Source organism: Protopterus annectens, chromosome 2.part2 (assembly GCF_019279795.1).
Source record: "Protopterus annectens isolate FY-2018-M chromosome 2.part2, PAN1.0, whole genome shotgun sequence".
NCBI classification, from domain to species: domain Eukaryota; kingdom Metazoa; phylum Chordata; order Ceratodontiformes; family Protopteridae; genus Protopterus; species Protopterus annectens.
Window position 1 is genome coordinate 599,786,247 of NC_056730.1, and position 15,715 is coordinate 599,801,961.

Sequence of the window (15,715 nt, forward strand, 5' to 3'; positions counted from 1 at the left end):
TAATGTCTGAATTAAGAAACAATATGCAGTCCTTCATGGAGACAGCATATCCACTTGCTTCCAATACAGACTACCCCATAATACCCACTTCAGTTATGAAAAAAGGAAAATAAAGAAAGCTCAAAATTATCATATTTGTAAAGTGTGAAAAACAGTAAATGAGCAATCATATTTACTTACGATACATCTTGGGTGCCCATTCTCTGACCTTATGTTTCTACTGACAAAGAAGGTCAGTATAGTGCCTCCTCACATTACTGCTGTAGCTCATGCACTACTCATTAGAGCGGAGTATGCCAGTGGCATCAGACACTGGCATGGCAATCCTGCTTCAGACATCCAGTTTATATTGCGGGCTTGCATAAAATTTCCTGATCAGGCACTCTTGGCTGTCTCTTTGAAGTTAGAACAAGGTAGATTTTTCTTTTCTTGCTGCAACACTGAGGAGCCTTGCCAGCTTCCGAGCTTTTGGAAGCTATAGCTATTCTCCAGATTACATTGCAGAAAACTCTCATGGTCATGTCTGTTGACTTTTTATTGTCACTTTACATGCCCTATTGCCAGCTTCTTAATGCAACCTGTCACAGTGTCACCATTAACTATAGCACAAATTGTTGGTGTAACATGCACTAGTATGAAATGTGTAGTAAGTGGGTGTTGTCTAACTTTGGTGGCAATTTTACACTGCAACATTTGCATTGGATACAAAAATAAAATACTTTTTAATCACATCCCTGTAAGCATCACTGAATCACCAGTGTATGCTCACTATCTCTTGCAGGTGCATAGTGCATCACTGAATCACCAGTGTATGCTCACTATCTCTTGCAGGTGCATAGTGCTCAAGGGAGTGCATGACATTGACAAAGTCTTTTAATGTGGCTTGACCCATAGTCACCATGAGTGAAAAAATTATATTCAGGAACATGCATAAAGCTGTGCCTTCTTAGCACAACTGCCATGCTAGAAGCTCCAAATGTACACAGTATAAACCCCTGCAGCTGCCACGGACCTTATTACATTACAAAAGACTGGAGGGCAGAAACTTTCTAGGTTTGCTTATAGGTAATTAATTACTAGTCTAGCAGCCCTTGTTGTCCATTTTAGGCCTAGCCAATTTCTCTTTCAAAAGTAAGAATCACACCTTGCACCAGCAAAGTGAATGACTTAACCATTATACTAACCCCCACCCTGCACAGGTGAGTGACTTTACTTATAGCTATTTGCTCGAAAGATACGTATGCACCTCAAAACGTAACTTTAATTTTTACCTTCCCAGAAGTTGCATATGTTGTTGTGGTAATGTAAAGTGTTTACTGATACTGTAGCTTACAGATGCCGTCATGCAGCACAGTCTAAGGCATTATACTCATCAGGGAAGTAATTTGCATTTGAAGATTACATGTTCCTAAGCAGTGATTGAACCACAGCATGTATTTATGACTGTGCATTTGCAAACATTAGCCATTGCTGTACTACAATCATAAAGGTGATTCTGTTGTGGGATGCCATGTACACATTCCAGAACCCCTCTTACCCTGAAGGTCATGTACATGCAACCATCACTCTTGGACTCGATAGTCCAATTATGGTGTACTAACAGTCAATGTGCAATGATAGGGGTGGCAGGTGGGAGAAGGACTGTTTCATGAACATATAACTGATAGATACACCTGCCTGAAGGAACACAGCAGGATAGTAATGTAGAAGAATGACTATTTATGGGTGTGTACGCTGTGTATGTGTTGCACTTGGTAAAGTAGAAACTTTTTCTGCATTTCTGCTACATAAACTCTAATCAGTGCATATTCTGTAGCAGCACACCTCTAGGCCAAACATATACTTGTCTGTACAGTTGCATAATGCATTCTGCAGCAGAAACACACCTTTTCCTCTTATGTAGGAATGTACCTGCTGTATCAGTGATGTTTTTGTAGCCTCAGCGGATTTCTGTAAGTAAATGATTATGATGTACCTGTTTGCTGGTGTTCTTTACATTATCTACCCATGGGTAAACATGTATGCTGTCAAAGCAATGGCCTAAAGTCAGACAGTGGCATTTATAACATGAATTCTATTCAACAATGGACTATTGTAGGAGGCAACTGCATGACTAAGCTTGAAATAATTTCTGTTTGCTTTCCATTTTTGTTTTGGAGGAGGCTGTCCACAATACAGCAAAGACACAAATTTTCACCATAAGTATGCAATATCTGTTTTCTGTTTCTTAAACATATATATATATATCAAGGTTGTATACATTTACACTATAAGTGTACCATAGCTTGTATCAGGATGATTATATGTTAGGCAGTCAATCAATTAACTTCACATACATTTTCTATTTCCTGCAAAAACAGGAGGCCCAATTGTGACAAAGAAAATGTGAGCTCTCCCATGAATAAAATGAGTGGATAATTGACCATGAAAATCTGAGTGGGCCTTTTGTGACCATGTGTGTGATGGGATGTTGTAAATTAGATAAATGCTGCACTTAGATAGGACTGGAATTATGAGCAAGTAAAACTCTAGGCCACTGTTATGATGACCAGTGCTGCTAAGAATATCCAATGAAGAGGTGGTTATGCATTCATAGGACCAGGCACAGCTGTAGTTGGTGGTTCTGGAACCCCGTGCTATCCAACTTTAAGTCAATGAGCAAAAATAAATAAATAAATAAATACATACATACATACATAAGTACATAGAAAGAAAGAAAGAAAGAAACAAGATCCTCTTGTACTTGAGACCCCCCCCCCCCCTCCAAAATAATGCCCTCTACTTTCTGTAGTAAACCACTTCCTATATTTGGAGCAACCAACTTGCTTCATATACCACACTGACTGCAAAAGCAATATCATCAGTCATCTCCATACTGGAATTCAGAAATGACAGTATGGAAATGAATGCAGATACTCTGCCCTACCAAATGATGGGTATCCGCTAATCGTTTTTTTTATACCATACACCCTGGACAGCTGCCTCCTTCACCCTGCCTTAGCTATGCCTCCGAGACCATGTATATGCCAACTGGGTAACTATGTGGTTTAGTACAGATTAAAAGCATCATATCTTTTCAAACATCAGACCTTTATATATGTAGACCACCAACAAATGTTATGTTGTATTCTGTCCTACCAGTATATAATACAGTATTTGTTTATTCATTGATATTCAGGTAAAGATGATGGGTCTTATTTAATGTGGGTAATTTCCTTTGGTGTCTTCATTGTTGCCATTTTATCTGCCCCTCCACTGTGAATGTATAACTGTCTGCTATTTAAGATGAATCAGACTCTGACAACAATGGAAACAGAATAGTGTCATGGCCATTGGTCATGGTTTTATCATTGGGGACTGGCAATGTGGTGCCCAGGCCTCCATCCCATTCACAGGCATAAAACCTGTGCCTGTGGATCCCACTCCAGATACAATGGAGCACACCAAAGGACAAGAAGTTACAGGTGAATTTACCTGAGAAGGAGTTCCTCCCCTGCAGTACAGTCCCCTTTGGTTGCTATAAGCTCCACTGAGCACATGACAGAAAAGGGAATAAGTTGTGCTAGTGGATGTGCATATCTTGAATACTTCTCCTCAACCAAGCTAGTTATCTCAACATCTAGTCAGTGACCCAGCATATGTGTAGGGCAATCATGCAGGACAGGTTAACAATCTCACAGTCCTTGTTGACACAGTAGGTGTTTTATGTGGTGTGTGTGTGATGACATCTTTGAGTTCATGACCCACAAGTGTGTCATCATAGAGATATGGCATAAAGAGTTATTATAAACCAATGGTCCCTATGCTCTTAAGCATCATTGTAGATGCTCTTTTCATGGCTGTTGTGCTACCATTTGTGGTGACTAGGACTGCTGCTGAAGGGGAAGGCCACCATCAAGCATATATACTGCCACCACTTCCGTTGTACTATCCATTGTGTAGGGAACTACCATATGATTTGAATATCCATGAAGTGGGGTGCTTGTGTCAAACTGATTCACAGTAAGGACCACCACTCACTTCATGGAGCACTACTTCCTCTATGAATGGTATACATAGTGCTTGTGACCTTCACAGGAGAGGGTGCTTCTGTGTACAGGTACATGCAAGGTCTGAACACACAACTCCTATGGATGCCCTGGACCTATCAGTATGATCTCATCACAGTGCTGCAATATCTGCATACACTATGTCTTACAACTCACACATTTAGACTTATACAAGGTCTAGCTACACATAGACACACACACACACACACACACACACACACACACACACACACACACACACACACACACACACACACACACACACACACACACACACACACACACACACACACTCACATACAGGGTATTCACCAAATGTATGGCGGTGGTGGCAGTACATCTCAGTCTGCATAGATTCAAAGTGTTTCCTTATTTAGATGGCTGGCTCCCTTCCATGTCAACCAAGCATCTCATAGAGAAAGCCAGGGATTACTTACTCCAATTGTGTCCAATCCTAGGGATCACAGTCAATCTTTTCAAGTCCCATTTTCAACCAGTTCAAATCTTGTAGTTTACAGGACCTCACCTGAACACTGCCAATCAGTTCATGTTTTTACCCCAAAGCACAGTTCACACCATAAGATTGCATGTCAGACAGATTCGAGAGCATGCCTCTACTCCAGCAAGATTGTTTTTCATGCCTTAGGTTAAATGGCTGCAGTGATCCCCCTATTACCTACAGCTCACCTTCACATGAGAGTTCTTCAGTGGACCCTGGCAGTACAATGGTCAATGCTTCAGCATCCTTTGAAACATCCTATAAAAATTTTGACAGCCTGCAGACTCCCTACTTTGGTGGATCCAGTTCAACAAGGTTTGTCAGGGATGTCCTTTTATCTTTCCTCCCCTCCCAGTTGGGATAAGGAGGCATTTCTTGGGACAAACTCATCAAGGCATGCAGTCTCCAGAAGTGACCACATTACATGTCAATGTTTTAGAGATGAAAGTGGCTCTATTAGCATTGCTGGCCTTTCAGATCTCTCTCCCTCTAGGAACAATTACTATCCAGACAGACGATATGTCAGTGGTTTTGTACATCAACAAACAGGGGGGAAGCAGCTCTTATTTCCTTTGCCAAGAAGCAATGAGATTCTGGCAGTGGGCGATCTCTTCCAACCTCTTTTTTGCAGCAATGCGCATACTGGTAAAATCAAACATTTTAGCTGACAAGCTCAGCAGGACCATCTTGATGCTGCATGAGTGGTCTCTCAATCATGCAGTGATGGAAATGATTTTTCATCAATGGGGTCAACCTTGCTGTGACCTTATTGTCTCTTTCTTCAATAACAAGTGCAGCAGGTTATTTGCCCTAATTCCCCCTCAGGGAGATTCACCAAGAGATGCTCTAGTCCATGCCTGGCCCAGTCTCCCTATAATACCCACATTTCTCCAGAAAGCAAAATGGTTGAAGAGCAAGGTAATCTTCATTGCCCCTTTCTGGCCTCAGCAGGTGCGGTTCCCTTTCCTATAGTCTCATCTCCTATTTCCACCTTGGACACTGGACCCCAGTCCAGATCTACTGTCGCGTCCATTGATGATGATTCATCAAGACATTCAAGGCCTCAAATTGACTATATAGTTTCTCCCAATTTCAATGATGGCTAGACAGACCAGGCTTTCCTCTCAGGTTTGCCAAATGTTATTTTCATCCTGGAAACCTTCTATGAGAAAAATGTATAAGATTAAATGGAAGAGATTTTCCTATTGAGCAGAACAGAGAAAGTTGGATCCTTTTACCACTCCAGTCACTGTTGTATTAGATTTTCTTGCTTCAGTCTTTCAGGGTGGTGCCAGTTTCTCCACCATAAAAGTCCAGATTGCGTCCATCTCTAATTATTACATAGGACATAACACTTCCCTGCTAGCCTCATATAAAACATGTAAGACATTTCTTATGGGTACTCTTCTGCTCAGACCTCTGATAAAGGATCCTACTCTACCTTGGGATTTTAATATTCTATTACAAACTTTAATTCACTCCCCTTTTGAGCTTTCTGTTAAGTCAGATGTAAATTTTTTCTCTTGGGAAAAAATTTTTCTTGTTGCTGTAACATCTACTAGGTGAGTTTTTGAACTCCAAGCACTCTCTTCAAAACTACCTTCTTTGATTTTTCACAAAGGTAGAATGACCTTATGTACAAACCCTTCCTTTTTGCCAAAAGTTGTCTCTAAGTCAAATATAAATCAAGTAATCGGTTTGCCAGTCTTCATTCAAAAAATTGACAATAAGAGAAAATACATATTCCATCTTTTAGATGTACATAGACAACTTTATTCTTACCTTCATAGAACAAAAGACTTTAGGAAAACCGATCAACTGTTTATTTCCTTTGCCAGAAATAAGTTGGGGAAACCAGTATCCAAATTTACCTTTGTCAAATGGATAACATATTGCATTTTCTTTGTCTATTCTGATTGCCCTTACCTAAACCTACAAAAGTTCATTCATCTAGATCCATGGCTACATCATCTGTTTTTTGGACCAGGGCTTCCATTGATGATATTTGTGCTGCTGCTGCTTGGTCCAGTTCTCATACTTTTATTGCTCATTACAAGTTGGATATCATCTCCAGGAACAGGGCTGCATTTAGTTCAGCTGTTCTCTGGAACATCCTTCCATAAAGGCCACCCATTTGTTAAGTAATGAATAAAAATGACAACATCAGATATTAAAGTTATGTTCTCACCATAACTATGTATCTGTGTTGTCCATTTTTATTCTTCTTCAACTTCCTACCATCTTTTCCCCGATCCTTATTCTTTGGGAGTGACCTGAAGAGGTGCATTGGAGCCACTGTTTCCAGTTTGAGCCTCTATACTGTACCTGTACTGTTTCTTATTATTATTATGGTACTTATGCTCCAAGGCATACTTAGCAGCAGCAAACATGATCTGAGGTAATGTAGTAGTAAGGGGCATTATGGGTAAGGGAGGAGCTTGAGAGTCAGATCCAATAATCTAAAACGAAAATGGCTGAGTCAGAACTGAGGTCGGATCTGAGACCCATTCGTTGAGGATGAATGAAAATGAATAACACAGATACTTAGTTATGGTGAATATATAACTTAAATTTTTTGACATGGATGCCAAAAAATTCACCTCAGGAGTGAAGTTTGAGAGGGGAATCATGGCACCCATGTCGAGAACACATAATTTACGGCTATGATCAGACACCCAATAATAATTCTTTGTAGTGCATGAAGATTTATCGGCTTCATGTGCTACTAGTTGCATCTAAAAAAAAGTGCTACGTGTTTTGCCACCTTTCAAAACCGTAAAGCACTTATCCACTTAGCGAGCACTGTCATAAAGGCAGTGTAAGACTCAGTCCCTTATGTTTATTCTCACATTCCATGACTTTAAACTGTCCAGATTTTTGCAGAATGTCTAGACTTTTGCCTCATTTGCCTCTGTTCCTCATAAAGTCTGTTGTTGTCAGACAAATTATGGAGGGTTGAAGTCACTGAATAGTGGCACACATTTGAATTTCAGAGTTCATATCTTTCAGACAAAATTCAGGTGAACATACATCCTGTTATTCTAGCTACCTTTGAAGTTTGTAAGAGAAAGGGATAACTTTTAATATGAACAGCAGGCAGAGCCAAATCTTTTATTCTGCCAGTGTCATTAGCTGGTCAGTACTGACAGATTCTACTCTTATCCTGAGACCTGACTTTAACAACTAAAGCAGGGGGTGCTTAACATTGTTAAGGTAAAATCTCGCGCCTTTGTACAGGTTAACTGATTTGTGTTTTTTCAAATTTCAGAGGATAATCACAACACCTCATGCACTACACAGATGTTATAGATGAGGTAAATGTGAATCAGACAAAAGAATGAACGCAATATATACAAGCATGGAGGGAAACTTTAATAGTGGAGAAAGTAGAAACTGTAGAATGCTAAGAGCTGCAATAGAAGAGCTAATAACAGGAAATGTGGATATTTATTTATTTTATTTATTTTACATTTGTTTACTGGGATACTCCAACTGGATATATGTCCATTTTCAGTAGAGACCCGGGGAGAAAAGCTCCAATAGACAAAATTACAATGATTACACAACAAATTAGATACATAGGAAATATAAGACAAGGAGTTATGTACAATGGTTTAGTAATGTTCCCAATAGGGGCTCACAATTTACATGGTCTGACACATTAAAAGCAAAACATCATCAGACTGGAACAGAACATAGTTAAGTATTAAATGTTAAGATATTATTTAGATAGGATTTAATTTTATAACTTAATCAAGGTTGGTACCTGGACAAAGCCAGTTCACTTTGAAATATTGTTTGCAGCTTTTTTTTGAAGAGACTTAGGGAGGATTGAAGGGTTATATAGTTTGGCAGTGAATTTTTTGCCAACAAAGTTGGCAAACAGACATTCACCAGCTGAGTTATTAGCTTTGTAGGTGTGGACCAGTAGTTTGTTGGATGATCGTAGTGACCTCAAGTTGTTGTATGGATTTATAATATTTATAAATGAGGGGGTAACCTCAGGTTGGTATAGAATTTTGTGTGCTATTAAGAGTTGATTGAATTGAATTGAATTAAGCTGGGCAGTTCTAGCCACTCTAGTTGTTTCAGGTTCTGGCAGTGATGGATTCTATAGGTGGAGCCAGTGGCAAATCTGGCAATATGGTTGTAGCTATGGAAGAGCTTACTCAATTCAGATTTATTAAGGTTTGAGAGTATAGGAGAGGCATATATAAGAGTAGAGAGTAGGTGTGACTGGGCGATTGCAGTTCTAGCCAGAGGGGTTAAAAATTACTTGTTTCTGTACAGAGATCCAAGCTTCTTATTGATGGTCTGTATAGTTTTATTGACCTGTAGGACAAATTTAAGATTATTGTCTATAATAACCCCTAGAAGCTTAGTATGGGTATCTGGGGAGATGGTGGTACCATTGTTTGATGTAACAGAGAATGAAAATGGGGTGGATCTACTAGTGGGGGTGAACAGTAGAAGTTTAGTTTTATTGGGGTTCAGCAGTAGATGTTGGTTGGAGAGCCAGTTTTTAATAGTGTTAAATGTGTTTTGGGTTAAGATTTGCAGGTCAGATGGGGATGTGGCTGAGCAGATCAGAATAGAATCATCTGCATACTGAATGCAGGTAGCTTTAGGGATAGCAGTGTGAAGGTTACTGATGAAATAGAGAAGAGTAGAGGTCCTAATATGCAGCCTTGAGGGACACCAAGTGTGAGAGGTAGCTGGCTGGACAGTTTGCCCTGCCATAATACAGCCTCTTGTCTGCCAGTCAGGTAGGACTGGAACCACTGGATCATGTGCTTATGCAGGGAGATTGATCTTAGAGAAAGAATGAGAAGTTCATGGTTGACCATATCAAAGGCTTTTGATAGGTCAAGAAAGAGGGCAGAGGATAGCCTATTGTCATTTCTGTTTTGGTTGATGGAATTTGTAAAGGAAAGGAGGGCAGAGATGGTACTGTGATGTGACCTAAAGCCATGCTGAGACAGTAGGTTGTTCTGTGTAAGGTATTGCATTAGTTGCTTGTGTACGCACTTCTCCATTATTTTAGCTAGTGGAGAAAGAATGACAATGGGTCTATAGTTGTATAATTCTGTGGAACTTCCACCTTTATGGAGTGGAATGACATTGGATATTTTCCAGAAGGAGGGGATAGCACCTTCGGATAAGGTTCTATTTATCAGGATAGATATGGGGTATGCAATGGCATCTGCAGCTATTTGTAGGCACTCTGCGGGAAGGAGGTCAGCAGAGAGGGTAGTAGGGTTTAATTTCTTTATTAGTGTATTGATAAAAGTGGTAGAGATTGATTGAAAGCTAAATTGGGGATGATTAGTGGGTAGACTGGAGGTGGGGTTGAAATTTGTGGAGGTTAGTTGATTTGCTAGGGATTGGATTGTTTCAGTGAAAAAGTTATTATAGGTGCCAACTATGGTCTCTGGGGAATTATGGGTGAGGTCTGCAGGGGTTGGCGTGGTTGAATGACCTGGATGAAGAAGGTGATTTAAGCCTGCCCAGAACTTTTGATGGTTGTTTTGGTGTTTATGTAGGAGATTTTGGTAGTAGCTTTTTTATCTAGTAGATATATAGTGGCGATAAGTGAGTATGATTTTATATATTGGAGAGGTAAGTAGATTAAGCAGCTGAGGTTTTTTGGAATTAATGCAATAATGAAAAAGATCAGTGTTCCTGAACCCCAGGGAGTGTCTTTTATATCATTATGTGATCTAAAGTGTCTATAAAGTAGTTAGTCACAGTGACAAAAGATTCTAATCCATGACAAGGTTGCATGAATAAAATACACAACTAACAATATTTTAACACAGGAAGCATTAAATGCTTTATTTTCTTTTTATTATAATACATATGTGTAAGCGTGTGTGTATGAGACATTTCATTTTTCATGGAACAGCAAATGCAGTTTTTACGTTCCATAAATACTTTGAGCAGTGAACTATAACAAACCGATAAGAGATAAAATAGGTTCAGTAAATCTCTTTCTGTTTAGCTGATGAGCATTACAGAAAGGACAGGATAAGTTTACATCTGTAGCCATTTACATTTACTCATTCAATTTCTGATTCAGATTTATCCTATTGCAGCTCACTGAAGAGCCAGAGTCTATGTTGACAGATGGAGGGAGTAAAGCACAAAACTAGTCATGGTTCATAGGTAATCATCAGGCAAAAACAAACAGGGGCTTTTTAAGCCTAGTCATGCCTCTCAAAGGTGAGAATCAAACTTTATATCTTACAACTGTAAGGTAAACATCTTAACCATCATGCAAATTCCCAACAATTATTCCATCTATCTGGTGTGGAAATAGAACCCATAACTTTCTGCCCCAAAGGTGAGTACACTGCCTCTACTGAGACAGCATGGAGAAGTACAGGTCCACAGAGGGATGTACACATGTACAGCAAACACATTTAAGTGCAAGTTTTCACTTGTTTCACTTATCAACATGCTTTCTAGGATATGGGTGAGTCCCTGGGAAAATCCCACATGGATATAGGAATGGTATCCAAACTCCACACAATGGGCACCTTAGGAAATGAATCTTAATAACCAAGCACTTTGGGACAGCAATGTAAACAGCTTCCTCATTCTGCCATGCTCTTTCATTTCATTCCTAATGTTATTCTTGGAAAAATCTGGCCGGGAGACAATTTTATTCATAAATCAGGTAATAATACTTTTGAATAATGAGTACATCTTTTGCTTTTCCACAATGAATTTAACAAAGAACATGTGGCAACCAAGAACATTTGCAATGCCACCTAAGAGCTAACTTACTTCCAATTTTCTCTTGTTCTTTATTTGTAATTTGTATCTTTGTGAGGTTTCTCATTTCTTATGCTTTACCTCTGCCTTTTTTATTCACTGTCTTCCACTGTGAGCAACAGTTCCCATATATAAAACTGTATTTACTTTTATAAATGATCATTTATTGATATATCTTTTAATTGTTCTGTCTTTTTAGGTATTGAAGCATCATTAAAGGTTGTTAGAGAACCCAAAAGCCGTGGAATGCAGCTATAGTCTGTATGTGCAAAACAGAATTTAAAAAAAAATGAGAAAAGAACTAAACTACATGCCAGGGCACAGATGTCATATTTCTTCAGCAGTACAGACCATTGTCATTGGCAGAAACAGGACCCCCTTGGGTGTCACCTCCTTGAGAATACCTGACATGATTAGTTCTTCTGAAAGACAAGAGGCATCTTGCAGGGTAGAGAAGAGACAAAGTACAGAAGGGAGTAACCCCATTTATTCTGTGCTTCGAGCCTGCCATACTACTCTGGAAGTATAAAGGCATGTTGCTTTAGTAAAATGCAATTATTCATTTCTTTCAGTCAGAAATAGAAGATGACAGATAAATAGAGCAGGTGTATCAGATGCTGATAAGAGTTCTAAGTATAACATACATGCAATGTGGATGACGTTGCATATGGCCAGTTGCAAGGCATTTCCAAAGGCAGTCACTGATGTCAAAGAACTGCAGATTAAAAGTCGCTTTCAGTAATATCCTATAATTTGGATACATGTTCTGCCCACAGACTGTAAAGAGATTTGCTCAGAATGTGCTATCAGTTAAAACAGCACCATGTGACCTTGACAGGAACCTAATCATTCAGACAAATACAGACCTACTAAAGGGATGGTCTGGTAGAAGGATACATTTTCCTTGGAAGACAGTCAATTTGGAGAGATATGGTTAGCAAAGAATCTAGTTATTCTGTTGCTCAATGTACAAACTCCAACCAGGATAAAACCATGACTGTGAGATCTGTGTTGCTGAACAGGGACTCCCCAGACATTGAAAGCCGTCTAAAACGAAGGCGAAACCGAACTCAACAGGTTCGATTTAAAGACCTTGTAGATGGCAATGAAGAGACTTGTGAAAATAGTACCACCAAAGAGTCCAATAAAAGAAATGAAATGAATGAAAAGTGTGCCTCAGAGCCTGTAAATAACACACCATTAAAGGAAGATTATGTTTGGAACCCTATAGGAGATCAAGAGGAAAATTCTAACTGTAATTCAATGGGAAGAATTCAAGTTTCAAGAAGAAAATGGGGCCAGCAGAGGCCTTGCTCACTTACCCTTCCTAATCCCAAAAAGGTCTGTATGAGCACAGCAATACAGACCTCCCCAAGCCTGCAAAAACAGTTTCCTGCTTTTCGATTCAGAAGTAAAAGTATGGGGGATTTCGGAGAAGTAGATGACCATGGCCAGCTGGAGCTCTCAGACCAGCATTTAGAGCACAAAGATGAAGGCGGGGGAATGGTACATGAAGGAAAATTGCACATTTCTGAAGTAGGAAGTACTGTTAATGTTGGAAGTTGCACGACTTCCAATGGAGATGGTGGAATGTTGCACAGTTCAATATTTAGTGACTCATCAGATGGCGGATATCAGTGTATGCCTAATGACTGGCATCACAAGAGCTTGCATTCTGAATGTGACAAGAAGGGCTTAGACTCCTGTATGACTTTAGTTTGCAATACTTCAAATAGCAGTGAAATAAATTGCCTTCATGATGAGACAGCTATGTCTGCTGCTTCTTTAACTAATTTCAGGAGCACAATGTTGCCTACACTTTTTGAAAAACAACACTGCTACGGGGGAAGGTCCACAGTCTCAGTCACATTTTCTTCATCACCAAAATCCTCCCCAAACACTTCTGAGAAAGAGTGCAGTCCAATGCATGAATCACATATTAAACACATGAATGGCCATTCATGTCTACCTGCAGTTCTCCAGGATGCATGTCAATTAAATCAAACGCATTCAAAAGAGCAGACACTCAAAAGTGAGAGACATGATATACATCCACACAACATAAACCTTAATACATTGCCAAATAGAGATGCACTGTCTGATAAAGAACTGTTTTTACAAAAAAACTTTAATTCACAACAGCATCAAACTTCCCGTCAGAGACTTTTACATGCAGATAATGTGCAAGATTTTACCTGGCCAGAGACCAATAATGCCACCGATGACAAGGTGCAAAGAGAAAAAGCACTTATTCATACAGGGTGCTATCAAAGTCCCATTTTACATGTTACTGTAGGTTCATTAAACTCACCAAGAAACATCTCTGGAGATATAAAACTCTCCAGAAGTAATTCTCTGTTGACAGGATCGGAAGAAAGCCAAACAACACTAGAAAATAATATTTGTTCTACTCCATCAACAAATACAAATAACTCCTCAGAGATGCAGCACAAAGCAGCACAAGCTAGCCATTACAGCATAGATCCAACAGATTTGACAGACACAGACAAAAGCCTAACTATCAATTGTAGCTCACCAGATTTAATGGCCATAAATGCAAATCTGCAGCAGTCAAAAGAAACAGAGGTCAGCAGGTTACTACTGAGTCATATGGACAACTGCAAACCCGAAACAAGCAAGTTTAGTTTGCATTGTGAAAACCAAGTCTGCTCAGAAAACAGAACATTAGATGGCATTCGGCACCTGTGTAATGAACTACACTCACTTCACTTGGAAAGTGCTGCTAATGTTCCCATGATTAACACAGACAAAGAGCAATCTAATAGTGCCGATGGATTTGTTTCAGTAAAGCCAGACTGTGCAGTGCCATCTGATACAGCTGTTTCAGATGCCTTTGCTGGATCCTCTGACCAAGCAGAACCCTCATGTATAACAAAGGAACAATCAGAGACCCTGAGGCAAGTGAAAGATCTTTTGGAACTTGTTACAAGGACCAAGGAACATGTAGAACAGTCAAGGGCTGAGGGCTATTCAGTATCTCAGGGAAACAGTCATCAGAGTGGTAACGTGGAAGGAAACAGGAAGACTCAGCATGTCTACTCAGCAAAACATGATGTCAGCAACATGCAGACAAGGCTGCAGGCTATGGAAGATGTTCTGGAGACAAGCAAGCAGACGATTAAAGTCCTTCTGGATGTAATTCAAGATCTGGAAAAGAAGGATGCTCTTAGAGATGGGTAAGTGCTATGTGTTATACAACAGTCTTTTTAAGTGTCAAAGTATCCTGAGGCAACAACGTTTAATATGATTTCCACACTTACCCAAGCTGCTTATATGAGTTCTGGATAGCTTAAATGTACCCCAATTACCTTTGATACAAAATGAGGATTATGGTTATATTAAAGAAGCCACTGCATATGAATTATGGATATAATAAGACATGATTTTTTTCAGATGTTTAAAATAATTCTCTGGTTTTAATAAGACTGGTAACGCATGAATTATGCATGTATTTTTTTTAAAAACAGCTTCAGAAATTTTAACGTGCTGTTCTGTCCTTCAGTACCCCAATACATCATGAAAGTAGATGCCCATTGTCTTATTTATTTATTAACTAACTATAGGGAATCTGTGACTTCCCATTAAGGTCATTTCCTTTAGAGACTGTACTACTGTAATTATTTAACAGATTGATAAAAGCATTTAGTCATCAGCAGTGTGATACTTCAGGCACATACGACTTAATTAGTAACTATGCTCAAAAAAGGAGTCCAGCGGTATATGCAACACATATGAAAGTGTGTTTTAGTAAAAAGTGGAAGAACTTTAAGTCACAGATTTCCAGGGACCCAGTCCACTAAAGAGACAATACAAATTAAACTGATTTGATAAGGTTTACTCTTGAAACAACTAACATGGTGCATTATTTGAAAAAGTCTACAGTTGAAAGAAATGGATGGTTTAAAAAGAATATGTTTCAAAATAACTGTGTTCCAAATTCAGCCTGGTAATGTGAAAGGCCTAAAACACCTGACATTGCTGCATCACAAAATACAAAAGGATTCAAATTATAACTGAACTCTAGAAAGCCCTAATCAGGAATAGAAATACACTGACTGTCTTTGTCACCTCCATATCGGTAAGAATGGTCAGTCAGGAAAAACAGTAACACATTAGAGCACCTATGTTTGCTTTTTAATTGTTGCATATCTAGCTGTATTTCTATATTCTGATATGACTGAATGACATTAGGTAAATGACACACATTATTAATCAGGCTGATGAAATCAAAGCGGGCCTATACAAATGTAAAATAAAAAAAAAAACTTCTTGAAGGCATGGTTATAATAATTAGAAATATACTTTTTTAATGGATTTCATAAGACAATAACAATCTAGAATTTAAACAGAACTGAAGTTTTGAAAAGAA

At 39.0% G+C, this 15,715-nt stretch overlaps 1 protein-coding gene across 1 annotated transcript in view; it reads left to right on the top strand.

The window, feature by feature from the left end:
• The window catches only part of LOC122795739, a 1,302,586-nt gene that overhangs the window by 333,105 nt on the left and 953,766 nt on the right, over positions 1 to 15,715 (top strand). Inside the window, exon 3 of the mRNA XM_044064049.1 lies at positions 11,525 to 14,522. Coding sequence (XP_043919984.1) covers positions 12,256 to 14,522 — 2,267 coding nt within the window. The 5' untranslated portion in view covers positions 11,525 to 12,255. The remainder of the gene's footprint in view (positions 1 to 11,524; positions 14,523 to 15,715) is intronic.